The sequence below is a fragment of the Coregonus lavaretus genome (assembly GCF_964263955.1).
Source record: "Coregonus lavaretus genome assembly, chromosome: 21".
In the NCBI taxonomy this organism is placed as follows: Eukaryota; Metazoa; Chordata; class Actinopteri; order Salmoniformes; family Salmonidae; genus Coregonus; species Coregonus lavaretus.
Window position 1 is genome coordinate 30,337,400 of NC_140008.1, and position 27,790 is coordinate 30,365,189.

The window sequence follows — 27,790 nt, forward strand, 5'->3', positions numbered from 1 at the left end:
TTTCATCCACACATCCACCTCACCTGCGTCGACAGGCTTCTTCTTTGTGGCAAAGAAGGATGGAGGGTTACACCCGTGCATTGATTACAGAGGTCTGAATGCCATCACCACTAAATACCATTGCCGGCAGCAATCGAACAGCTTCGCGGGCCCGGTTCTTTACCAAATTGGACCTGCGGAGTGCCTACAATCTTATCCTCATCCGGGAGGGGGTTGAATGGAAGTCAGCTTTCAGCACGGTGTCTGGTCACTACGAGTACTTGGTGATGTCTTATGGTTTAGCCAATGCTCCATCAGTTTCCAGGCATTCGTTAACAAAGTGTTCGGGGACATGCTCGGATGGCAGGTGGTCGTGTATATCGACGACATCCTGGTCTACTCGGCTACCTTGGATGATCACGTCACTCAATGTCCGAGTAGTCCTGGAACGCCTCCTGGCTAACCACCTATATGTCAAAGCGGAGAAGTGCCAATTCCATCAGGAAGCTGTCTCCTTTCTGGGTTACCAGATCAGCCCGCAAGGAGTGATGATCGACGGTAAGAAGGTAGATGCTGTCAGGTCATGACCAGTCCCAACTACCATAAAGGGGTTACAACGGTTTTTGTGATTTGCCAACTTCTACCGCTGTTTCATCAAAACTTTAGCTCTGTCGCCTCTCTTCTCACCTCTATACTCAAGGGTGGTCCCCGTAAGTTGGGGTGGAGTCCTGCAGACGATGAAGCCTTCCGCCTACTGAAGGGACGTTTCACCTCTGCCCCGTTGCTCCCACACCCAAATCCTATGCTACCCTTCATGGTGGAGGTGGACGCTTCAGAAGTGGGCGTGGGAGCTGTCCTGTCCCAACAACAAGGTAATCCACAAAAATGTTATCCATGTGCATATTACTCAAATAACTGTCTCCTGCAGAGAGAAACTATGACGTCGGCGATCAGGAACTCCTGGCGGTGAATTAGAGGAGTGGAGACACTGGCTGGATGGTGCCAAGGACCCATTTCTCATCCTCACTGACCATCGGAACCTGGAGTACATATGGAAAGCGAGGCAGCTAAACCTGCGGAAAGTAAGGTGGGCCCTTTTTCCACTAGATTTGACTTCACTTTGACATATCGCCCAGGTTCAAAGAACACCAAAGCCGATGCCCTGTCCCATCTCTATGATTTGGGAGAGGTTCCTGCCATGAGTGTACCCATAATTCCGCCCTCTCGAGTCATAGCCCGGCCCTGGAGAGGGAACACGCACCCACTACCTGTCTTCCTGAGCGCATCTACGTTCCCACAGGTATAAGGGATCGGCTGATGACCTGGGCGCACACAGCTGTCGTCACTGGACATCCAGGTATCACCCGCACTATTCAATCTATCTCTGAAAAGTACTGGTGGCCCACATGTGCACATGACGTCACTCGCTACGTCAACTCCTATTCCATATGTGCCCAAACTAAATCTCCCTGGCACGTTCCAGCAGGGAAACTCCTTCCCCTTCCCGTGCCTCCTGGTTTCATCTGTCCATTGATTTTGTCACTGATCTCCCCTCCTCTGATGGTTTCACCACCATTTTGGCGGTTGTGGACGGATTCTCTAATTCCTGCCATTTTATCCCTCTCTCTGGTCTCCCTACCGCTCTCCAGGTCGCTGAGGCACTGTTCCAGCAGGTCAGCCGGCACTATGGCCTTCCGGAGGACATCGTCTCTGACCGTGGCCCCAAATTCACATCACGGGTATGGAAAGCCTTCATGGAGAAGATGGGGTTCACGGTCAGCCTCACTTCCAGGTACCGGCCTCAGTCTAACGGGCAGGTGGAGAGGATGAATCAGGAGCTGGGGAGGTTCCTGAGGAGTCACTGCCTGGACCGGAAGGGGGAGTGGGCCCGATTCCTTCCCTGGGCAGAGTTCGCCCAAAATTCATTGCGTCACTCCTCCACCGGGCTGACTCCCTTCCAGTGTGTTCTGGGTTATCAGCCAGCCCTGGCTCCATGGACCCCAAGCCAGACCAAAGCTCCTGAGGTGGATGAGGGGTTCAGGCGCGCCATCCGCCGCCAGAAGTAGGCGGATCGCCACCGCAGTGAGGCTCCTGTGTTCCATCCTGGTGATCGTGTCTGGCTCTCCACCAGGAACCTCCCACTCCGCCTGCCCTGTAAGAAGCTGAGCACCTGGTTTGTGGGGCCGTTCAAGATTCTCCAGAGGGTCAACGAGGTAACATATAGATTACAGCTCACCACTAACTACCGGATCTCACCCTCTTTTTATGTTTCCCTCCTCAGGCCGGTGGTTCCTGGTCCCCTGGCTGAAGACGTCCCCCACAACACCCATCCGCCTCCACTGGACGTTGAGGGAAGCCCAGCCTATGCCCTTCCAGACTCCCGACGTCATGGGGGTCGGCTCCAGTACCTGGTGGACTGGGAGGGGTAGGGTCCAGAGGAGCGGTGACATTCTATCTAGACCCCAACATCCTCCGAGATTTCCACTGGGGGGGGGGTAAGTGTCACGTCTACTCCCTCTCCGGCGCTCGACGTTGCCGGTTTACTATCCACCGGTCCTGGCAACCCATCATTACGCACACCTGCACCCCATCATGAGGCACACCTGAACTCCAACACTACCCTGATTACTCCCCCTTTATCTAACACTTCCTACCATCACTCGTCAGGCAGTATTGGTTCTGTGTTCATGTCCAGACGCTTCTCTTGTTTTGTTTCGCTCTATGTTCTTTATTATTATTAAACTCACCACCTGCACCTGCTTCCTGACTCCGAGCGTCATCGTTACACCTGAATTACAGAAATTACAGAAAATTCACACATCAAAATGAAAAATGCAAGCAGAAAGAAAAAACACAGTCATAAAAAACAAACACAATCAGTAATATGGTCTTCAATCAGCTCTCTGAATTGCGCTAGAGGCACCAAAACATCAAATTTAAGAACATTTAGAAGATTGTTCCATAAATAAGGTGCAAGAAAATTTAAAGCTGATTTACCTAACTCAGTAGAGACCAAAGGAATTTCCAGAGTTAGCCATCCCTGAGACTGGGTGTGGTAACTCATACGTCTAAAGTTTATTAATGATGTTAGGTACGTTGGGAGTTTTTGTAAAATGGCTCTATAAACAAAAACATAGCAACATACATGACATCAAAGAGGGCCAACCAACTTTTTGGTAAAGAATGCAGTGATGAATACTAAAATTGTCACCCATAATAAAGTGCAGTGCACTATGATAAACTGCATCTAACGGCTTTAACCTCTTAAGGATCGGACGCTTTTTTAAAATTTTCGCCTAAAATGACATACCCAAATCTAACTGCCTGTAGCTCAGGACCTGTGGCAAGGATATTTATATTCTTGATCCCATTTGAAAGGAAATAGTTTGAAGTTTGTGGAAATGTGAAATTAATGTAGGAGAATATAACACATGAGATCTGGTAAAAGATAATACAAAAAAAACATGCATTTTCTATTTATGTTTTTGTTCCATCATCTTTGAAATGCAAGAGAAAGGCCACAATATAATATTGCAGTTTAGGCCCAATTTAGATGTTGGCCACTAGATGGCAGCAGTGTGTGTGCAAAGTTTCAGATTGATCCAGTGAAGCATTGCAATACTGGACTATTTTGTATCAAGTCTGCCCAAATGTGCCGAATTGGTCAATTCGGATCATTGGCTTATACACTAACTTTCACACATCTAGATGGCCGGGCGGGGTGGGTGTTGAGCCAGAGACAGCAAGGGTTCAAACTGTAGAACCCAGTTCCTACATTTGAATATAAAAATTGATTTTATCAAACAAACTATGCTGCATTTTATCTCTGGGACCCTCAGGATGACAAATCAGAGCAAGATTCCTGAATGTAAGTACATTATTTACCTTCAGAGGTGAATGTATCAAACCAGTTGCGTGCTTTTTGTTGTTGTGCACTCTCCTCAAACAATAGCATGGTATTCTTTCACTGTAATAGCTACTGTAAATTGGACAGTGCAGTTAGATTATCAAGAATTTAAGCTTTCTGCCCATATGAGACATATCTATGTCCTGGACAGTCATGCTAATCACATTAGCGCACGTTAGTTCAACTGTCCCGTATACGGGACACCGATCCCGTAGAGGTTAATGAAGTGGCAGCTGCGTTCGTATAGATGTATCCCATGACATACATAAATTCATATTTAAATATGTATATAAATGGTGAGTCAAACCATTAATCAACCATTATCAAATACCTTCTAAATAATCTTGTTGACAATTAATCCTTTATAACTGGTTTATAGGTACATTAGCAGTATATTATAAATTATTTACAAATGTTGAACATACCATGATCACCAAACACCTTATAATGATCTAATAAATCATTAATATACAATTTAAAATAGTGTTTATAAATGATTACATGACTATTTAGAGATTGCTTGTTGACATTTATAAATGTAAAAATAATGATTTATAAATGGTAAGAAAACTCTTTATAAACTGTTTATAAATTGTTTATTAAGGGACCTTAATATAAAGTGTTGACCTGAGATGTACATCTGTCCAAATGAAAGCTAGCCAGCCATATGCTAGCTATGGGGGTTCATTAAAGTCCAAAATAAGTCTAAATTGTCCAAACGTAAATGGTCACAACCAAAACAATTGAAACCATATAGATAGAAAGAAGTCTCATTATTTGTATCTGTGTCTTTGACATCACGGGTAGCACTTTGAGGCTATCTCCATTTTAAAGTTGCATGCACCATGCTCTACCAACTGAGCTACAGAGGACCACCATGTGGGTAATGGACAAGTGCAGACTTTAAGAAAAAGTGATGAGTATTGAGATCCATAGCTAGCACGGAGCTCCAACCTTTCAATTGCCTAAACATTAACGTCTACAATGTGCTGTGCAGTTATGTACTGTACTATACTACACTCTACTGTGCTCTGCTGTACTCTACTCTTCTATACTGTACTGTACTCTACTCAAGTTTACTCTACTCAAGTTTCTTACAATTGAAGAGAGGGCCCATGGAGTCTTGACCTACAGTCGTGGTCAAACGTTTTGAGAATGACACAAATACTAATTTTCACAAAGTCTGCTGCCTCAGTTTTGATGATGGCAATTTTCATATACTCCAGAATGTCATGAAGAGAAATCAGATGAATTGCAATTAGTTGCAAAGTCCCTCTTTGCCATGAAAATGAACTTAATCCCCCCAAAACATTTCCACTGCATTTCAGCCCTGCCACAAAAGGACCAGCTGCCATCATGTCAGTGATTCTCTCGTTAACACAGGTGAGAGGGTTGACGAGGATAAGGCTGGAGATCACTCTGTCATGCTGATTGAGTTAGAATAACAGACTGGAAGCTTAAAAAGGAGGGTGGTGCTTGAAATCATTGTTCTTCCTCTGTTAACCATGGTTACCTGCAAGGAAACACGTGCCACCATCATTGCTTTGCACAAAAAGGGCTTCACAGGCAAGGATATTGCTGCTAGTAACATTGCACCTAACTCAACCATTTATCGGATCATCAAGAACTTCAAGGAGTGAGGTTCAATTGTTGTGAAGAAGGCATCAGGGTGCCCAAGAAAGTCCAGCAAGCGCCAGGACCATCTCCTAAAGTTGATTCAGCTGCGGGATCAGGGCACCACCAGTGCAGAGCTTGCTCAGGAATGGCAGCAGACAGGTGTGAGTGCATCTGCATGCACAGTGAGGCGAAGACTTTTGGAGGATGGCCTGGTGTCAAGAAGGGCAGCAAAGAAGCCACGTCTCTCCAGGAAAAACATCAGGGACAGACTGATATACTGCAAAAGGTACAGGGATTGGACTGCTGAGGACTGGGATAAAGTCATTCTCTCTGATGAATCCCCTTTCCGATTGTTTGGGGCATCCGGAAAACACCTTGTCCGGAGAAGACAAGGTGAGCGCTACCATCAGTCCTGTGTCATGCCAACAGTAAAGCATCCTGAGACCATTCATGTGTGGGGTTGCTTCTCAGCCAAGGGAGTGGGCTCACTCACAAGAACACAGCCATGAATAAAGAATGGTACCAGCACATCCTCCGAGAGCAACTTCTCCCGACCATCCAAGAACAGTTTGTTGACGACCAATGCCTTTTCCAGCATGATGGAGCACCTTGCCATAAGGCAAAAATGATAACTAAGTGGCTCTGGGAACAAAACATCGGCATTTTGGGTCCATGGCCAGGAAACTCCCCAGAACCTAATCCTATTGAGAACTTGTGGTCAATCCTCAAGAGGTAGGAGGACAAACAAAAACCCACACATTCTGACCCACACAACTCCAAGCATTGATTATGCAAGAATGGGCTGCCATCATTCAGGATGTGGCCCAGAAGTTAATTAACAGCATGCCAGGGCGGATTGCAGAGGTCTTGAAAAAGAAGGGTCAACAATGCAAATATTGACTCTTTGCATAAACCTAATGTAATTGTCAATAAAAGCCTTTTACACTTATGTAATGCTTGTAATTATACTTCAGTATACCATAGTAACATCTGACAAAAATATCTCATAACACTGAAGCAGCGAACTTTGTGAAGACCAATATTTGTGTCATTCTCAAAACTTTTGACCACGACTGTAGTAGCCTTGAGATCACTCAAGACCATGCAAATTCGGTCTTTAACTGATCCAGGTCTCAACTCACTTGGTCTGGATCTTGGGACCAATGTCTTGGTTTATGCTTTGTCCTTGGCTCATGATCTCGAACCATACCTTAGTTTTTGGTTTACAAACCAAGGACAAACCAATTTGAATAAGACACTGCTCTCTGATCATTGGCTGATCGCTCCCAACCCATTGGATTCCTCTACCAGTTCACTACTTTAAAATGGTGGAAGCCCTCAACAGCTATGTCCAATACTACAAATGGTTACATCCATCTAGACTAGTCTTCTATATATTGCTATTTCTTAAAATATTTTGTAATTAATTGTGATAATAATATATGGCAATAACATGCACCCCATTAGATATAGTATCAATTAAGTAAGCAATTCAGTTCTGAATGTATACAGTGGGGAAAAAAGTATTTAGTCAGCCACCAATTGTGCAAGTTCTCCCACTTAAAAAGATGAGAGAGGCCTGTAATTTTCATCATAGGTACACGTCAACTATGACAAACAAAAAGAGAAAAAAAAATCCAGAAAATCACATTGTAGGATTTTTAATGAATTTATTTGCAAATTATGGTGGAAAATAAGTATTTGGTCAATAACAAAAGTTTCTCAATACTTTGTTATATACCCTTTGTTGGCAATGACACAGGTCAAACGTTTTCTGTAAGTCTTCACAAGGTTTTCACACACTGTTGCTGGTATTTTGGCCCATTCCTCCATGCAGATCTCCTCTATAGCAGTGATGTTTTGGGGCTGTCGCTGGGCAACACGGACTTTCAACTCCCTCCAAAGATTTTCTGTGGGGTTGAGATCTGGAGACTGGCTAGGCCACTCCAGGACCTTGAAATGCTTCTTACGAAGCCACTCCTTCGTTGCCCGGGCGGTGTGTTTGGGATCATTGTCATGCTGAAAGACCCAGCCACGTTTCATCTTCAATGCCCTTGCTGATGGAAGGAGGTTTTCACTCAAAATCTCACGATACATGGCCCCATTCATTCTTTCCTTTACACGGATCAGTCGTCCTGGTCCCTTTGCAGAAAAACAGCCCCAAAGCATGATGTTTCCACCCCCATGCTTCACAGTAGGTATGGTGTTCTTTGGATGCAACTCAGCATTCTTTGTCCTCCAAACAAGACGAGTTGAGTTTTTACCAAAAAGTTATATTTTGGTTTCATCTGACCATATGACATTCTCCCAATCCTCTTCTGGATCATCCAAATGCAATCTAGCAAATTTCAGAAGGGCCTGGACATGTACTGGCTTAAGCAGGGGGACACGTCTGGCACTGCAGGATTTGAGTCCCTGGCGGCGTAGTGTGTTACTGATGGTAGGCTTTGTTACTTTGGTCCCAGCTCTCTGCAGGTCATTCACTAGGTCCCCGCGTGTGGTTCTGGGATTTTTGCTCACCGTTCTTGTGATCATTTTGACCCCACGGGCTGAGATCTTGCGTGGAGCCCCAGATTGAGGGAGATTATCAGTGGTCTTGTATGTCTTCCATTTCCTAATAATTGCTCTCACAGTTGATTTATTCAAACCAAGCTGCTTACCTATTGCAGATTCAGTCTTCCCAGCCTGGTGCAGGTCTACAATGTTGTTTCTGGTGTCCTTTGACAGCTCTTTGGTCTTGGCCATAGTGGAGTTTGGAGTGTGACTGTTTGAGGTTGTGGACAGGTGTCTTTTATACTGATAACAAGTTCAAACAGGTGCCATTAATACAGGTAACGAGTGGAGGACAGAGGAGCCTCTTAAAGAAGAAGTTACAGGTCTGTGAGAGCCAGAAATCTTGCTTGTTTGTAGGTGACCAAATACTTATTTTCCACCATAATTTGCAAATAAATTCATAAAAAATCCTACAATGTGATTTTCTGGATTTTTTTTTCTAAATTTGTCAGTCATAGTTGACGTGTACCTATGATGAAAATTACAGGCCTCTCTCATCTTTTTAAGTGGGAGAACTTGCACAATTGGTGGCTGACTAAATACTTTTCCCCCCCACTGTATGCCAGGTCACAACCGAAACAATGAAGTCACTACCGAATAGCCTGTTATTTTTCCAAATAAACATAGGAAAAGTAAAAATGTTAACATCTAACAACATAATTAATTAGATGCACAAATAATTCAATCAATCAATACGTTTCAGATTCATACAATCAACATGTACAATTGTACAGAGAACAATATAAATGATATTTCTCTAAATTAAATTCAAAGGTTTTGCAAACCAGGTTAAAAATCACGTTTTTAATATTTTGGCAATTGTGCACACAAATAAAATTAATAAAATTAATATATAATAGAAGGTTAATCAAAATGATCAATACTGTGTATGGTTCTCCCTTTATTGCAACTTTCTCTATGTTTTGGTGGTGAGATATTTAGTGGGGTGGTATGGATTTCAGGTAAACATTTCGAATGTGCAATACAAACAAAGTGTATGAGTAGGAGATATGTCTATCTGTTCTAAGACGTGTGCTGAAAGTTTAGGAAAAATATGATACTGATTAGATTTTTTTCCAACCCACAATTTGCACCACTTATGTAGAATCGCCCACATATACTGTATATATCACATGAACTGCTGCAAAAATGTAATACAAAAGCCATATCTCAGACTGGCCAATAAAAGTGTAAGATTAAGATGGGCAAAAGAACTCAGACACTGGACTTTTTCTTTGCAACTCTGCCTAGGTTAGCATCCCAGAGTCGCCTCTTCACTGTTGACATTGAGACTGGTGTTTTGCGGGTACTAGTTAATGAAGCTGCCAGTTGAGGACCTGTGAGGCGTCTGTTTCTCAAATTAGACACTCTAATGTATTTGTCCTCTTGCTCAGTTGTGCACCGGGGCCTCCCACTCCTCTTTCTATTCTGGTTAGAGCCAGTTTGCGCTGTTCTGTGAAGGGAGTAGTACACAGCGTTGTATGAGATCTTCAGTTTCTTGATAATTTCTCACATGGAATAGCCTTAATTTCTCAGAACAAGAATAGACTGACAAGATTCAGAAGAAAGTTATTTGTTTCTGGCCATTTTGATCCTGTAATTGAACCCACAATTGCTGATGCTCCAGATACTCAAGTAGTCTCAAGAAGGACAGTTTTATTGGTTCTATAATCAGCACAAAAGTTTTCAGCTGTGCTAACATAATTGCAAAATGGTTTTCTAATGATCAATTAGCCTTTTAAAATGATAAACTTGGATTAGCAAACACAACATGCCATTGGAACACAGGACTGATGGTTGCTGATAATGGGCCTCTGTAAGCCTATGTAGATATTCCATAAAAAATCTGCCGTTTCCAGCTACAATAGCCATTTACAACATTAACAATCTACATTGTATTTCTGATCAATTTGATGTTATTTTAATGGACAAAAAAATTGCTTTTCTTTAGAAAATAAGGACATTTCTAAGTGACGCCAAACTTTTGAACGGTAGTGTATCGACACCAAAATGAACTATAGTGATAGGAGAAAAACATATCATCAACAACAACACATTTTCTAATAAGAGTACTAAAAGGATACACAGTACAAAGTCTTGTGGTATTTAGTTTTCTAAGTGTAAACTATATTGACACAGTTCTAAGAAGGATGATACAATATGTCTAAATACTAAGAATCGCTCTGTGAGAGGAGAATCCTAATTTGATAATGGTATGGATAACCCAAAAACGTTCACATGATTCAATATATCAATGGGAGACTTGAGTTATTGAGATGCGCATAGAAATCTCAAGTTAGAACTTGAGGAATAATGGTTCATTGGGTTCTAGCTACTGAAGACAAACACAACTCTTTGTGTGTGTGTGTGTGCATGTGCATGTGCGTGTTTGTGTGCGTATGTGTATCTGCGACGGCGCATGTCTGTGATCTTCAGACAGAGTTCCGTTGGCAGTGTGTGTACTGCGTGTTGAGTAAGTCCTGGTAGATCTTGGAGTGGAGAAAGCGTGGGTAAGAGTCTTTCTCCATGAGGCTGTGGACCCTGGCCTGTACCTCATTCAGACTGGAGGGGGTGGGCTCCGTAAGGCTCTGCTTCATCACCTCCCGCGTACGGAAGTCTATGTTTACCTACAGGGACCAAGGAAGGGAAAATAAATGTTAGATATCCAAATCTTCTTAGTGTGAATTTCCTGTGAAATACTTGTTTGTGGACAGCATCAACATTAGTATTAATCCATATAATAAAAGTATGCATACAGTAGTCATGTGTACCTATCAGTAATATTGGGAGGTTGTGGATAAAAAATGTAATCTGACACGTAGTAACCCCAGATTAAAAACAAACCTATAGCCTTTTGCATTGAAGGCCAGGCACCACAGACTGAAATGCCATTTTTACATATACAGTGCTTATCAATTTAGAAATGTTTTGGTATTTTGGTCCATTAATATTAATATTTTCATTAGTTTATCTTACTCATCAAAAAGTAATGAATTGTAACCACTTTTACAAATAATTTCAAAGCTAATTTAATCACACATAATTTAAAAGCCCATTTCATAGAGAATGTTACAAACTGGCCTATATGTAGTAACTTACTTTGAAGATTTATTTACTAGATTACATTTTCTTCTGAAAAATGCGCCAAAAAGGCATTTTACGTACCTTTCCTTAATATTTTACAGATAGAAACATTTTTCCACAATCGTCTATGCGTAAGTCCAGTCATGGAGTGTCTTAACAAAATTAAACAAAATTATTTAGTCTGTCTTCATTCAGTGTCCAGAAAAATGTATTTGTGTGATATGCAAATATTTAATTAGAACACATAATTTGCATATTTTAATATAATATTTCAGAAAATATTTAATTTAAAAAAGTATTATATTTGTGTCCGCATTCAACTCGCAAAAGTTGATTGTGATATGATTAAGGGAAAAAAAATACCCTATTAGGGTGTGGTGTCTGGCCTTAAAAGAGACAAAGTGAATATTTTGCATCATTAGTCAGTTGATCGAACACAAACCTCTCTGGGAGCCTTGACATCGATAAACTCATTGTAGATCTTGTTAGCTTTGTTCATCAATTTAGCGGGAGTCTTGATTTTTTTATATTCCTCGCAGGCCATCCAGAACTCAATGTTCTCGTCGCTGAACTCCGTCTTGAGAAAAGCCCGGAAGGCAGCCAGGCCATCTACGACACAAAACATCCATCAGCCAGTTAGAAGAGCTAACGGACAGCAAGTGTGTGTGTGTGAGAGAGAGAGAGAGAGAGAGAGAGAGAGAGAGAGAGAGAGAGAGAGAGAGAGAGAGAGAGAGAGAGAGACAGAGAGAGAGAGAGAGAGTGTGTGTGTGTGTGTGTCATTACAAAGATCTGTATTGTATCCCAGTACCTATTTCTGAACATGGGCCAGTTTCTTTGGAACTTATGTGCTTTTTTTCTACAGAGAGCAGCTGTAGTTCACATGATACTAACAGGGTTGTTTATCATGCAATGATAATGTCTGAGATGCAGAGCGTGCTCTTGTTCTCAGCACAGGAAACAGCTTTGTGATTAGAACATAAACATATGGCCCACAAACCTTCAATGAGCTGTCTGTCTTCATCAATCAAAGATAAGTGATCAATTTGTCTGACATCAATGATAACACAGAAGGAGGTCATGTTTTGCAATCGGCCGTGTCATGTGAACATGTTTTCTCCATACTTTCTCTCCCTCCTCCCCTCTCTCTCTCTCCCTCCCTCCCTCCCTCCCTCCCTCCCTCTTTATTTGCTTAACATTTGCCCAGCAGCAGCAGTAGAGGCCCTATCACCAACATTACTCACACACTCTCACTACACACTGGTTATATGAAAATCACCAGGGACACTGTGACTGCATGCAGCCTTGTCAACAGACAGTGTTCAAAATAAAAAGCAGACCTCTAAGTCATTGAACTTTGCTTGGAGGAAGATTTTCTCGCCCTGCTTTATTCTTAAATATGTGTCCCCCAAAAATAATAATCCTAAACTTTCTTATATCTCCTAGATATAGGACAGACACTTCAAAACCTTATTCCTTATGACCGTATTCCTTATGACTGTCCTTTTTGCCATTTATTAATGTGTTTTTCAATGCGTTTCTATGGGCTATAGTAGTAAAGGCCAAATTCAATATTCTATCAAATAATGTTTAATTGTAACTTTCTTTTACCTAAAGGCATGCTAAAATTCTAAATCAAATAGCTCAATTATCCATCGTATCACCATCTTAAAACAATTCCATATCTTAGCTTAGATTTGTAGAGGTTTTAATTAGCCTCTTTAGGAATAGGCTATTAATTAGTCTCTTTAGGAATATGCTATGATTTGGTAGTGAATGTACTGCAGGTCAGTGTTAATTTCTCACTCTCATTCGATTTTCCTTACAGAATGCAGAAACACACTACACAGAGAGAGCTGACGTACATGTAAAGATTCTAAGTTAATATTGAAAAACGTAGACATGGATTTAGTTCAGCTTTAAGGTCTCTTTACTCATTTGTGTTTGCCAAAACCGGTTACAGACGTGTTTGCCTTTGTCCCCTTCTGTCTGAGGATAATATTAGTCATTTCCAGGAACAAGCAGACTGAGACCCTAGACTTTCAAGCAGCTAGGTTCATAAGAGGTTACGTGTGGATGTGACGCCAAACCATGATTGAAGTTTACACCAATTTGTCTATGTTATACAACTGCACCACCTGTTAAAGAGTTAGTAGTAGGGTCTACAGTATACTGTATACTATGCTTGATTAACTCAATAGAGACAAATGCTAATTTGAAACATGCACGCATGACATTACAAATGCCCATTAAGATAACACTACCGTATGACTTGAGTTGTGCGTGTATCTCTAGTTTGGACAACATATTATATAATGACTTTATTAAACTATTAGGTATCCTGACAAGAAAACAACACAAAAAGTAAACAGAACGTTTAAGACTTTTAGGTTGCATTTCAGGAACACTAAAGGAACAGAGCCTGAGGCAATTATGAAAGCCAGAAACAGTGAAGGCAGTACAAAAAAGAGAGAGAAAACCAGGAACAACTAGTAATATTAAAACACAGCAAGTTGTTGTTCATTGACACACTGCAAAATAAAAAATAAAAAATAACTAGAACTAAAGTCAAGGTCGGTCGTCTGTCTTCCTACTGTGCAGTCTAATTTTCCACTCCCTGTGGAGAGCCTAAAGCTTTCACAGCCTTTTCTGTCCTTTTTGTCAGGTTCTCTAGTGAGAGTGTATGTGTGAGTGAGAGAGAGAGAGAGAACACTGACAGACCCTCCAGATGGATACCTCAGACAGCCTGTGATTATGAACACACTTAACCTGTCACGTGTGTGTGTGCCTGCACGTGAACCATATGTGTGTGCTTGTGAGTGTGTGTGTGTTTGCATGTGTGTATTTGCACATCAAATAAAATGTTATTTGTCACATGCTCCGGTGGAGACCTTACAGTGAAATGCTTACTTACAAGCCCTTAACCAACAATGCGGTTTTAAGAAAAATAAGTGTTAAGTAAAAAATTGATAAGTAAAAAAAAAAAGGTCAAGAAAAAAAGTGCAGCAGTAAAATAACAGTAGCAAGGCTATATTTTACATTTACATCATTTAGCAGACGCTCTTATCCAGAGCGACTTACAGTTAATGAATACTTTTATACTGGCCCCCCGTGGGAATCGAACCCACAACCCTGGCGTTGCAAACACCATGCTCTATCAACTGAGCTACATCCCTGCCGGCCATTCCCTCCCCTACCCTGGATGACGCTGGGCCAATTGTGCGCCGCCCATGAGTCTCCCGGTCGCGGCCGGCTGTGACAGAGCCTGGATTCGAACCAGGATCTCTAGTGGCACAGTTAGCACTGCGATGCAGTGCCTTAGACCACTGCGCCACTCAGGAGACTATATACGGGGGTACTGGTACAGAGTCAATGTACCAGTACATTGACTGCTACGCAGATGACACACAACTAATCTTCTCCTTTCCCCTTTCTGATAACCAGGTGGCGAATCGCATCTCTGCATGTCTGGCAGACATATCAGTGTGGATGACGGATCACCACCTCAAGCTGAACCTCGGCAAGACGGAGCTGCTCTTCCTCCTGGGGAAGGAATGCCCGTTCCATGATCTCGCCATCACGGTTGACAACTCTGTTGTGTCCTCCTCCCAGAGTGCAAAGAGCCTTGGCGTGACCCTGGACAACACCCTGTTGTTCTCCGCTAACATCAAGGCGGTGACCCGATCCTGTAGGTTCATGCTCTACAACATTCTGAGAGTACGACCCTGCCTTACACAGGAAGCGGCACAGGTACTAATCCAGGCACTTGTCATCTCCCGTCTGGATTACTGCAACTCGCTGTTGGCTGGGCTCCCTGCCTGTGCCATTAACCCCCTACAACTCATCCAGAATGCCGCAGCCCGTCTGGTGTTCAACCTTCTGAAGTTCTCTCACGTCACCCCGCTCCTCCGCACACTCCACTGGCTTCCAGTTAAAGTTTGCATCTGCTACAAGACCATGGTGCTTGCCTTTGGAGCTGTGAGGGGAACGGCACCTCCGTACCTTCAGGCTCTGATCAGTCCCTACACCCAAACGAGGGCATTGCGTTCATCCACCTCTGGCCTGCTGGCCCCCCTACCTCTGCGGAAGCACAGTTCCCGCTCAGCCTAGTCAAAATTGTTCGCTGCTCTGGCACCCCAATGGTGGAACAAGCTCCCTCACAATGCCAGGACAGCGGAGTCACTTGAAACCCCACCTCTTTAAGGAATACCTGGAAAAGTATTAAGTAATCCTTCTACCCCCCCCCCCCCAAAAAAAAAAAAAAAAAAACATATTGTAAAGTGGTTATCCCACTGGCTATAAGGTGAATGCACCAATTTGTAAGTCGCTCTGGATAAGAGCGTCTGCTAAATGACGTACAGTGGGGAAAAAAAGTATTTAGTCAGCCACCAATTGTGCAAGTTCTCCCATTTAAAAAGATGAGAGAGGCATGTAATTTTCATCATAGGTACACGTCAACTATGACAGACAAATTGAGGAAAAAAAATCCAGAAAATCACATTGTAGGATTTTTAATGAATTTATTTGCAAATTATGGTGGAAAATAAGTATTTGGTCACCTACAAACAAGCAAGATTTCTGGCTCTCACAGACCTGTAACTTCTTCTTTAAGAGGCTCCTCTGTCCTCCACTCGTTACCTGTATTAATGGCACCTGTTTTAACTTGTTATCAGTATAAAAGACACCTGTCCACAACCTCAAACAGTCACACTCCAAACTCCACTATGGCCAAGACCAAAGAGCTGTCAAAGGACACCAAAAACAAAATTGTAGACCTGCACCAGGCTGGGAAGACTGAATCTGCAATAGGTAAGCAGCTTGGTTTGAAGAAATCAACTGTGGGAGCAATTATTAGGAAATGGAAGACATACAAGACCACTGATAATCTCCCTCGATCTGGGGCTCCACGCAAGATCTCAGCCCGTGGGGTCAAAATGATCACAAGAACGGTGAGCAAAAATCCCAGAACCACACGGGGGGGGCCTAGTGAATGACCTGCAGAGAGCTGGGACCAAAGTAACAAAGCCTACCATCAGTAACACACTACGCTGCCAGGGACTCAAATCTTGCAGTGCCAGACGTGTCTCCCTGCTTAAGCCAGTACATGTCCAGGCCCATCTGAAGTTTGCTAGAGTGCATTTGGATGATCCAGAAGAGGATTGGGAGAATGTCATATGGTCAGATGAAACCAAAATATAACCTTTTGGTAAAAACTCGTCGTGTTTGGAGGACAAAGAATGCTGATTTGCATCCAAAGAACACCATACATACTGTGAAGCATGGGGGTGGAAACATCATGCTTTGGGGCTGTTTTTCTGCAAAGGGACCAGGACGACTGATCCGTGTAAAGGAAAGAATGAATGGGGCCATGTATCGTGAGATTTTGAGTGAAAACCTCCTTCCATCAGCAAGGGCATTGAAGATGAAACGTGGCTGGGTCTTTCAGCATGACAATGATCCCAAACACACCGCCCGGGCAACGAAGGAGTGGCTTCGTAAGAAGCATTTCAAGGTCCTGGAGTGGCCTAGCCAGTCTCCAGATCTCAAACCCATAGAAAATTTTTGGAGGGAGTTGAAAGTCCGTGTTGCCCAGCGACAGCCCCAAAACATCACTGCTCTAGAGGAGATCTGCATGGAGGAATGGGCCAAAATACCAGCAACAGTGTGTGAAAACCTTGTGAAGACTTACAGAAAACGTTTGACCTGTGTCATTGCCAACAAAGGGTATATAGCAAAGTATTGAGAAACTTTTGTTATTGACCAAATACTTATTTTCCACCATAATTTGCAAATAAATTCATAAAAAATCCTACAATGTGATTTTCTGGTAATTTTTGTCTCATTTTGTCTGTCATAGTTCACGTGTACCTATGATGAAAATACATGGGTAGCCATTTGATTAGCTGTTCAGGCGTCTTATGGCTAGGGGATAGAAGCTGTTAAGAAGCCTTTTGGACCTAGACTTGGTGCTCCGGTACCGCTTGCCATGCGGTAGCAGAGAGAACAGTCTATGACTAGGGTGGCTGGAGTCTTTGACCATTTTTAGGGCCTTCCTCTGACACTGCCTGGTATAGAGGTCTTGGATGGCAGGAAGCTTTGCCCCAGTGATGTATTGGGTCGTACGTACTACCCTCTGTAGTGCCTTGCGGTCGGAGGCTGAGCAGTTGCCATACCAGGCAGTGATGCAAAAAGTCAGGATGCAGCTGTAGAAATCTTTGAGGATCTGCGGACCCATGCCAAATCTTTTCATTCTCCTGAGGGGGAATAGGCTTTGTCGTGCCCTCTTCACGACTGTCTTGGTGTGTTTGGACCATGATAGTTTGTCGGTGATGTGGACACCAAGGAACTTGAAGCTCTCAACCTGCTCCACTACAGCCCCGTCGATGAGAATGGGGGCGTGCTCGGTCCTCCTTTTCCTGTAGTCCACAATCATCACGGCCAGGTCTCTGACCTCCTCCCTATAGGCTGTCTCATCGTTGTCGGTGATCAGGCCTACCACTGTTGTTTCGTCGGCAAACTTAATGATGGTGTTGGAGTCATGCCTGGCCATGCAGTCATGGGTGAACAGGGAGTACAGGAGGGGACTGAGCTTTGTGATGAGCTTTGTGATGAGTCCCAGGGTCCTCAGCTTAGTGATGAGTTTTGAGGGCACTGTGGTATTTAACGCTGAGCTGTAGTCAATGAATAGCATTTTAATGTAGGTGTTCCTTTTGTCCAGGTGGGAAAGGGCAGTATGGTGTGCAAAAGAGATTGCACCATCTGTAGATCTGTTGGGGCGGTATGCAAATTGGAGTGGGTCTAGGGTTTCTGTGATAATGGTGTTGATGTGAGCTATGACCAGCCTTTCAAAGCACTTCATGGCTACAGACATGAGTGCTACGGTGTCTGTAGTCATTTAGGCAGGTTACCTTAGTGTTCTTGGGCACAGGGACTATGGTGGTCTGTTTGAAACATGTTGGTATTATAGACTCAGTCAGGGACAGGTTGAAAATGTCAGTGAAGTCACTTGCAAGTTGGTCAGCGCATGCTCGGAGTACACGTCCTGGTAATCCGTCTGGCCTTGTGGCCTTGTGAATGTTGACCTGTTAAATGGTCTTACTCACATCGGCTACGGAGAGCATGATCACACAGTCGTCCGGAACAGCTGATGCTCTCATGCATGCTTCAGTGTTGCTTGCCTCGAATCGAGCATAGAAGTTATTTAGCTCATCTGGTAGGCTTGTGTCACTGGGCAGCTCGTGGCTGTGCTTCCCTTTGTAGTCTGTAATAGTTTGCAAGCCCTGTCACATCCGACGAGTGTCGGAGCCGGTGTAGTACGATTCCATCTTAGTCCTGTATTGACGCTTTGCCTGTGTGACGGGCATAGCGGGATTTCTTGTAAGCGTCCGGGTTACAGTCCCACTCCTTGAAAGCGGCAGCTCTACGCTTAAGCTCAGTGCGGATGTTGCCTGTAACCCATGGCTTCTGGACGTCATCGATGCACTTATTGATTAAGTCAGTGACTGATGTGGTGTACTCCTCAATGCCATCGGAAGAATCCCGGAACATATTCCAGTCTAGCTTAGCATCTGCGTCACCACTTCTTTATTGACCGAGTCACTGGTGCTTCCTGCTTTAGTTTTTGCTTGTAAGCAGGAATCAGGAGGATATAATTATGGTCAGATTTGCCAAATGGAGGGCGAGGGAGAGCTTTGTACGCGTCTCTGTGTGTGGAGAAAAGGTGGTCAAGAGTTTTTTTTCCTCTGGTTGCACATTTAACATGCTGGTAGAAATGAGGTAAAATGGATTTAAGTTTCCCTGCATTAAAGTCCCCGGCCACTAGGAGTGCCACCTGTGGATGAGCGTTTTCCTGTTTGCTCATGGCCTTATACAGCTCATTGAGTGCGGTCTTAGTGCCAGCATCGGTTTGTGGTGGTAAATAGACAGCTACGAAAAATATAGATGAAAACTCTCTTGGTAAATAGTTTGGTCTACAGCTTATAGTGAGATACTCTACCTCAGGCGAGCAAACCTCGAGACTTCCTTAATATTAGATTTCATGCACAAGCTGTTGTTTACAAATATACACAGACCGCCACCCCTTGTCTTACCGGAGGCGACTGTTCTATCTTGCCGATGCAGCGTATACCTCGCCAGCTGTATGTTATCCATGTCGTCGTTCAGCCACGACTCGGTGAAGCATATTAATGTCTCGTTGGTAGGATATTCGTGATCGTAGCGCGTCTATTTTGTTATCCAATGATTGTATGTTATCTAATAGGACTGATGGTAGAGGCAGATTACACACTCGCCGTCGGATCCTTATAAGGCACCCCGACCTACGTCCCCGATATCTCAGTCTCTTTCTCCTGCGAATGACGGGGATTTGGGCCTTGTCGGGTGTCTGAAGTAAATCCTTCGCGTCCGACTCGTTAAAGAAAAAATAACGCGAAAAAACACACACAATAGTGCAATTGGTTGGGAACCCGTAAAACTGCAGCCATCTCCTCCGTGCGTTAATGTGTAATCCACAAAGGAGGTCACAACCAAGAGTGTGACTCATTGTGTGTTGAGGAGTCACACAATGAGTCACACATCAATAACCAGACAGACAGGGGATCTTACATAAGAAGGGTTTAGGGGGAGAGAAATGGACTGATGTGGGGAGCCATCCTCAGATAGAAAACAGAAAGACAATCATCTTGTGAAAGGAAATAGAGAGGCAATCATGTTTTCAAAGGGAACAGAAGGGATATAGAATGGGACTGAGGAAAAAATGTAATCTGTATAGTTGCCTGGTTTGCTTCTAACAGTTCCCTAACAATGGCATGGACACAGTTTTTTGGGGGGGTTGGTTGATAAAAGGTAAAATATTGTTTCCTCCATATTTTGCTTCAATTTCTCATATCTAACTCTAAAGAGAAGGATCAACTGTTACTTGTAAATAAAAAGGGACTTACACTTGTGCGACAGAAGAACATCGAAGGAATCTGCCCATGGAACGACTTCATCTTTTGACAGCCTTAAAGAAAAGACAGAGAGATACAGTGACATGTTTTCAAATGTGTATGCAACCATGCATGCAGTTCAAGGCAATTCAACACACACACATTAACAGTTTTAGAGGTTGCTCTAAAAGAGTCTACACCATCTATCGGGTAATCCTTTATATATTACATATTTCTAGCATTGTGAGTAATAATACCTACATTTTATATCAATGGAAGAGACTGGCACCATGTAATCTGATTAAAATGTCTTACTTTAGGCATCTGGTGGCCCTGTCCTGGTCAGGGGGCAGGAACTCAGTGAAGTCAGGGTAGGAGTCAGACTTATTGGACAGGCAGCCTAGTCTGGTCTTCATGGTTCTACTCACATGAATGGGATAATTGAATAGAAGCATATAAGAAAGTACCTCTCCTGATTATTGATCACATGACATCAAAATAAATTATATCAAATTTAGACTGTCCTCTGATGTAGAAATTCATCTTCACAGCTACTTTTTAGCTAACGAACATGTACACCTACAGCTCTAAACATAGTTTTCTAGGAAAGTGCTCAGATCTAAACCTCCTACCTATATTCAGTATGCTGATGGGTCAGTCATGAGCAAGGCCACGGCCTGTGGATCAATGTATTGACCCGTCCAATGACTGCAAAATGAAATTTTTGGATCCAGGTGCTCAAATGTTGGAAGTGGGAGAGCACTGTTTCAGGATGTGCGTCATGAAGTTTACTAAAACATCACTTCACATTTGTTTAATCTGCACCGACCTGATGACACATGGTTATTTGCCTTCAACATATTTCTGCTTACTCACTCACACTACATAACACACAATCAATCTGTTCAATGTTTATTTCTATGGTGTATCATGCACACCGGTTGTTGATGTAATCATCAAATGAATTAAATGGCCAGTATTGTCCTACCTTACTTATCAAACAGTAATGTTTAATATCATGACCTATTGGCCAGCTGCTGTAGGATTAGATAGATCAGACAGACAGACATACTGATGGGTCTGATTAGAGTCATTGCTCTAAAGAGATTCACCAGATAGACATAGAAAGCAGGTGTAGCTCCATGTGGAGCAGCCAACATGAATACCCATCAGCTAGTAACCAGAGAACATCCAATCTGGATTGTGAGCCACGAGCCTCTCTACCATGCACCTATTCCCCCTGATAACACACACACCAAACACACCAAGCACTGCTGTGAGTGCTCAGTATGCCAGAATGGAATGAGTGGAATGAGTTCCCCAATCTGTAGTTAGTTACATCAGTGACATGATCTCCATCCCGCTAGTGGGTAAACTGTTAGAGTACTTACTGTTACTTTGCCTCTTGGTATTGTTGGAATTGTCAGTTAAGCTTCTGTAATCCAAGGACTACTCTAAGATCACTGGTGTTTGCTGTATTTCTCTGCTGGCACATAAAGAGAGAGGGATTGTTGGAAAGAAATAGTCTGGTCTTTTTATACTGATGAACAACAGGGTAGTTAGTGTAATTATTACTTCCTTTGGTGATCATTACCCTAAAGCCAGATGCCACCTGCAGTCTCACTTCAATATCAACAAACTGCTTGGATCCCAAAAGCTTTTCATTTTTCAATAAGCTTGATCCCTACAGGCCACTATATTCCAAAACAATATACATTGTTGGTTAAGATGGTTTAGTTGGATGGAGAATGGCGCTGATAGAAACACTTGGTTTCTAACAACCACGAGGTTGTTGGTTTGATTCTTGCATGTGCTATCATACATACTGAATATATGAGTTAATTCTAGGTCACTTTGGATAAAAGTGTATGCTAAAATGGACTATTATTATAGTTTTTCAGCATCCATCTAAACTAACACTTCCTCTAGAGAGAAACATTGGTGGGTGTTGGAGGAGGCATTATGGAGGATTGTTTTGGCGTCTGCTGTAATTGGGATAATTGCATGCAAAAATCACTTTAATGGGCTTTCTCATCATGCACTCTTAAGATTCCACTCATAGATTCCATCTAGGAAGAGTGGGTTTATCAGACTGCTTGGTGTGTGTGAGTGTGTGTGTGTGTGTGTGTGTTAAATTCAGGCTGTAACACAACAAAATGTAGAAAAAGTCAAGGGGTGTGAATATTTTCTGAAGGCACTGTAGGTAGAGAACATTGAACAGAACAAGACTATGTCAATAACTCAATTTGGACAAAAATGCAGATAGAACCTTATAGTCACAAGCTCTCAAAATGTCCCTTGACTATCACCAGATCAGATCATTATGGAAATCAGCTGTGAGAATTCCCTAAGATCCCTAGACCGAAAGTCCTCAACAATTATATACCTGTTGCCCTCACGTCAATAGAGATAATTGTTTTATCATACACAGAACAGCTGTTGGACCCCTTCAATTCACCTACAAAGCAGGGCGGAGCATGGAGGACACTCTATTTATTATTCCTCCTGAACATCCTGCACCAGCAGCTAGACATACCAAAATCATATGCCTGGACTTCTCTTCAGCATTCAACACCATTCAACCACATCACCTGTTGCAGAAACTCATGGACATGAGACACTGGACTTTTTCTTTGCAACTCTGATGTTGAGACTGGTGTTTTGTGGGTACTATTTAATGAAGCTGCCAGTTGAGGACCTGTGAGGTGTCTGTTTCTCAAACTAGACACTCCGAGAAACATTGAATATTACAGTTTTTCAGAGGCCTCATTTATAAACCTTGTGTACGTACCACATACAGTTGAAGTCAGAAGTTTACATACACTTAGGTTGGAGTCATTAAAACTCATTTTTCAACCACTCCACAAATGTCTTGTTAACAAACTATAGTTTTGGCAAGTCGGTTAGGACATCTACGTTGTGCATGACACAAGTCATTTTTCCAACAATTGTTTACAGACAGATTATTTCACTTATAATTCACTGGATCACAATTCCAGTGGGTTAGACGTTTACATACACTGAGTTGACTGTGCCTTTAAACAGCTTGGAAAATTGTCATGGTTTTAGAAGCTTCTGATAGGCTAATTGACAACATTTGAGTCAATTGGAGGTGTACCTGTGGATGTATAATAAGGCCTACCTTCAAACTCAGTGCCTCTTTGCTTGACATCATGGGAAAATCAAAAGAAATCAGCCAAGACCTCAGAAAGAATATTGTAGACCTCCACAAGTCTTGTTCATCCTTGGGAGCAATTTCCAAATGCCTGACGGTATCGCGTTCATCTGTACAAACAATAGTATGCAAGTATAAAAACCATGGGACCACGCAGCCATCATGCCGCTCAGGATGGAGACGCGTTCTGTCTCCTAGAGATGAATGTACTTTGGTGCGAAAAGTGCAAATCAATCCCAGAACAACAGCAAAGGACCTTGTGAAGATGCTGGAGGAAACAGGTACAAAGGTATCTATATCCACAGTAAAACAAGTCCTATATCGACATAACCTGAAAGGCCGCTCAGCAAGGAAGAAGCCACTGCTCCAAAACCGACATAAAAAAGACAGACTATGGTTTGCAACTGCACATGTGCACAAAGATCGTACTTTTTGGAGAAATGTCCTCTGGTCTGATGAAACAAAAATAGAACTGTTTGGCCATAATGACCATCATTATGTCTGGGGAAAAAGGGGGACGCTTGCAAGCCGAAGAACACCATCCCAACCGTGAAGCACGGGGGTGGCAGCATCATGCTGTGGGGGTGCTTTGCTGCAGGAGGGACTGGTGCACTTCACAAAATAGATAGAATCATGAAGAAGGAAAATTATGTGGATATATTGAAGCAACATCTCAAGACATCAGTCAGGAAGTTAAAGCTTGGTCACAAATGGGTCTTCCAAATGGACAATGACCCCAAGCATACTTCCAAAGTTGTGTCAAAATGGCTTAAGGACAACAAAGTCAAGGTATTGGAGTGTCCATCACAAAGCCCTGACCTCAAACCTATAGAACATTTCTGGGCAGAACTGTGCGAGCAAGGAGGCCTACAAACCTGACTCAGTTACACCAGCTCTGTCAGGAGGAATGGGCCAAAATTCACTCAACTTATTGTGGGAAGCTTGTGGAAGGCTACCCGAAACGTTTGACACAAGTTAAACAATTTAAAGGCAATGCTACCAAATACTAATTGAGTGTATGAAAACTTCTCACCCACTGGGAATGTGATGAAAGAAATAAAAGCTGAAATAAATAATTCTCTCTACTATTATTCGGACATTTCACATTCTGAAAATAAAGTGGTGATCCTAACTGACCTAAGACAGGGAATTTTTACTAGGATTAAATTTCAGGAATTTTCAAAAATTGAGTTTAAATGTATTTGGCTAAGGTGTATGTAAACTTCAGACTTCAACTGTACCATAATGAGATACAAGTTTCAAATCTATTTATCATAATATATGTTTGTAAATTTACCAATAAAAAAGAACATAGTGATTGATTGTCCATATAGCTGTACCATGATATTTGATACCATGATAGTAACCTTCCAATTGTTCTCCACTATTCCCGCCGCTAAAGCCCCTCCCCATCCCAAGTTGGGTTGTCATCCCAGTGATCGTAATACCACCCCCGTCCCCACAGATCCCTAGGCCCCCCCGAGAGGCCAGGACCCATCCTTCGAAAACAGCACACAGTGCCACCCACAAAACAGAAGCAGGTCAACCGCCAAAAGCATTTCCAATGCTCTCACCTCAATATATATATAGCTATTAAAAATATATGTCTATTCAAATATCTTGCATATCTTAATTTCCATCATTATCAATTTATATGCGTAATAATGTTGCCAGTTAATGCGAAGGATTGTTACCTATGGCCCGGATTGCCATTTTTTAGCAAACAATTATTGTGGTTCATCCTATATTCTCCCTAACATCCTTACCCCCTTGCAACATATGTGGGATACACACACACACACACATGCACATACTCTAACACACTCAACCCCTTTCCTCCACAATCAACCATAAGCTCAGATGCTCAACGGTTGTTACATCCCAGAGCCCAACTCAAGAAAGGACCTGATTTACGAATGCATATACAGTTACAGCTGTTTGAGAAAGCATGCAAGATTGAGCAAAAATGTACAACAATTTGAGATTTGATTAACCAATGTCAAGTCCTAGTTGATGGAGATCAGATCCACCCTCTTCCCCTGAGACACAAACTCTCTGGTCCCCCGTTGTAACCATTTTCCCCAAGCATCTCTGTGCAGTCAGACCATTGATTATTTTGTGCCACCAGGGCCACAATAATATGCCCCCTCTCTGATTGTCAGAGAGTGACCCCCTCCCCATGGGTTACTGCAGCCAGTGTTGCCAGCACTGCCACTACCTGGGTGGGGGTACCCCACCGGAATCCCCACCGGAATCCCCACCGGCTATGTACAAGGTCATCAATGTTCTCATTAGCAGCTTTGAGAATGTCCTTGTATATTCTACTCTCCCATCAGGGGGCTCTGGCTTTGTAGGACCAACCCTGCCAGGCAGGCTCAGAATCTTGAGGGGGCGGTGCTGCTCTAGTAGGTCTCTGACCGCATTTATCTTTCTGTTTTGGATGCATATAGGCAACTTACAGCAGGGCCATAAAACATCTCTTTGAGGTATGGGTCGCTCAGGTGGGTGTCTAGGATATAGAGTTGGGGACCGTTCCATCACGATAGACAATAAAAAATAGATTAAATGTATACTTAAAAAAAAATGTATATCCTTCATCTGCACAAAATTTTAAGCTCTCTCACACAACACCTGCTCACAAACACACGTTGGTTCTGGGATATGCAACCTTTTCCTTTCTCACTCACTTAACGCCACAATTTTCCAAACACAAAAAAGCACACCACACCTTCATTCACAATACATCCACACATAATGTGCCTTCTATGTCTTCTGTTTGCTATGTTTTTATCTCCTCTATGTTGATTGAGTACTTGTGTTCTAATTAGTTATATTTTAATATGTATTATTTTGCTTGTTATCCTTCCTTGTAAAACAGTGTTATCCCTTTATAAAATACTATAAATACTATAAATGTGCTTTATTATTACAATCCCTACCATCGCTAGTATTGGGTGTTTCATTATTCGACTCCTCTATTAGAACTTTCAGAATAGCCATGGAGTAGTCTTTGCGTCGCGGAACATTTGGTTGTCAACATACAGTTTATCGACTACGAGAGCAACACGCTTCCCTTTTAATCTATTTTCCTTGAAGATTGGGTACAGAACTTTGCGCCGTTCTGCAATCTCCCTCGGGAACTGGTCATTCATGCCTATTTTCGTGCCAGCAAGTCTTTTACCTAGGCTTTTAACCATTACTTTATCCTTAAAGAAAGCAAATTTGGCAACGATTGGATGCTCATATCTCTGGATTTTATCGACAGCATCGAGTGGGAGTTGAAGCGCTGTAAGAAAGAAGTCCTTCACAATTTTTTCGGTAATCTCTCCTTCTTTTTCTTGGATACCCATAAGTACTAGATTTTCTCTCATCGATCTAGTCTGCGTGTATAGTAAGGCTTCTCTCAGAAAGTTGTTCTCCTTTTTAAGTTCCTGTTGCTTGTGTTGCATGTTGTTGTAATATTTGTCGATACATTTCTCTAGACTTATGATTTGTTTTGTGTTATTATCGAGATTGAATGTTATTACCCACGAGTATGTGAAGTGCTAATATTTAGTCTAACTTGCTGATATTGAATATTTCTTTTTTATCTTGAGGTGATTCGCACCGCTGTGTGTTCAATCCACCATCTACGCCAGAATGTGCTCTCTTAATCACAATCTTTAGACCATGGGTACGCACATCTGCTGGTGGTTGAAATGTTGTATTGCAAGCTGGCAAGTAAGTGGTTTGTGTAAATGGAGGATATGATGAAAAGCTTATTCATAAAGAATTAAAAACTGGAAAACATATTAAGAAAAATGCAACCATTTGCCATTAGTGAGAAGATGCGTAAATCTATGTGTTTTATTTTTAGAATCTAAAATAATTAGACATATGAATCTTGAAATTAGACATACACTATATATACAAAAGTATGTGGACACTCCTTCAAATTAGTGGATTTTCCATTTTCAGCCACACCTGTTGCTGACAGGTGTATAAAATCGATCACACAGCCATGCAATCTCCATAGACAAAAATTGGCAGTAGAATGGCATTACTGAAGAGCTCAGTGACTTTCAACGTGGCACCGTCATAGGATGCCACCTTTTCAACAAGTCAATTCGTCAAATTTCTGCCCTGCTAGAGCTGACCCGGTCAACTGTAAGCGCTGTTATTGTGAAGTGGAAAAGTCTAGGACCAACAACGGCTCAGACGCGAAGTGGTAGGCCACACAAGCTCACAGAATGGGACTGCCAAGCTCAGAAGCATGTAGCGTGTAAAAATCATCTGTCCTCAGTTGCAAAACCCACTACCGAGTTCCAAACTGCCTCTGGAAGCAACATCAGCACAAGAACTGTTCGTCGGGAGCTTCATGAAATGGGTTTCCATGGCCGAGCTCGCCGACATTGGACTCTGGAGCAGTGGAAATGAGTTCGCTGGTGTGATGAATCACACTTCATCATCTGGTAGTCCGACGGACAAATCTGGGTTTGGCGTATGCCAGGAGAACGCTACCTGCCCTAATGCATAGTGCTAACTGTAAAGTTTGGTGGAGGAGGATTAATG

The 27,790-nt window shown here is 42.6% G+C and overlaps 1 protein-coding gene across 2 annotated transcripts in view; it reads right to left on the minus strand.

Moving 5' to 3' along the window:
• Nucleotides 1–9,689: 9,689 nt before the first annotated feature.
• LOC311149285 (regulator of G-protein signaling 8-like) overlaps nt 9,690–27,790 on the minus strand; it is a 31,510-nt gene continuing 13,409 nt past the window's right edge. Inside the window, exons 2-6 of one of the 2 annotated variants that reach the window (XM_084186412.1) lie at nt 21,456–21,547; nt 20,380–20,484; nt 20,077–20,138; nt 11,583–11,749; nt 9,699–10,683 (exon numbers count right to left, since the gene is read on the minus strand). In XM_084186412.1, coding sequence (XP_084042538.1) covers nt 10,489–10,683; nt 11,583–11,749; nt 20,077–20,138; nt 20,380–20,480 — 525 coding nt within the window. In that variant the 5' untranslated portion in view covers nt 20,481–20,484; nt 21,456–21,547 and the 3' untranslated portion in view covers nt 9,699–10,488. Of the gene's footprint in view, nt 10,684–11,582; nt 11,750–20,076; nt 20,139–20,379; nt 20,485–21,455; nt 21,548–27,790 lie in introns of both variants that reach the window. The other variant, XM_084186413.1, reaches the window with a different exon arrangement.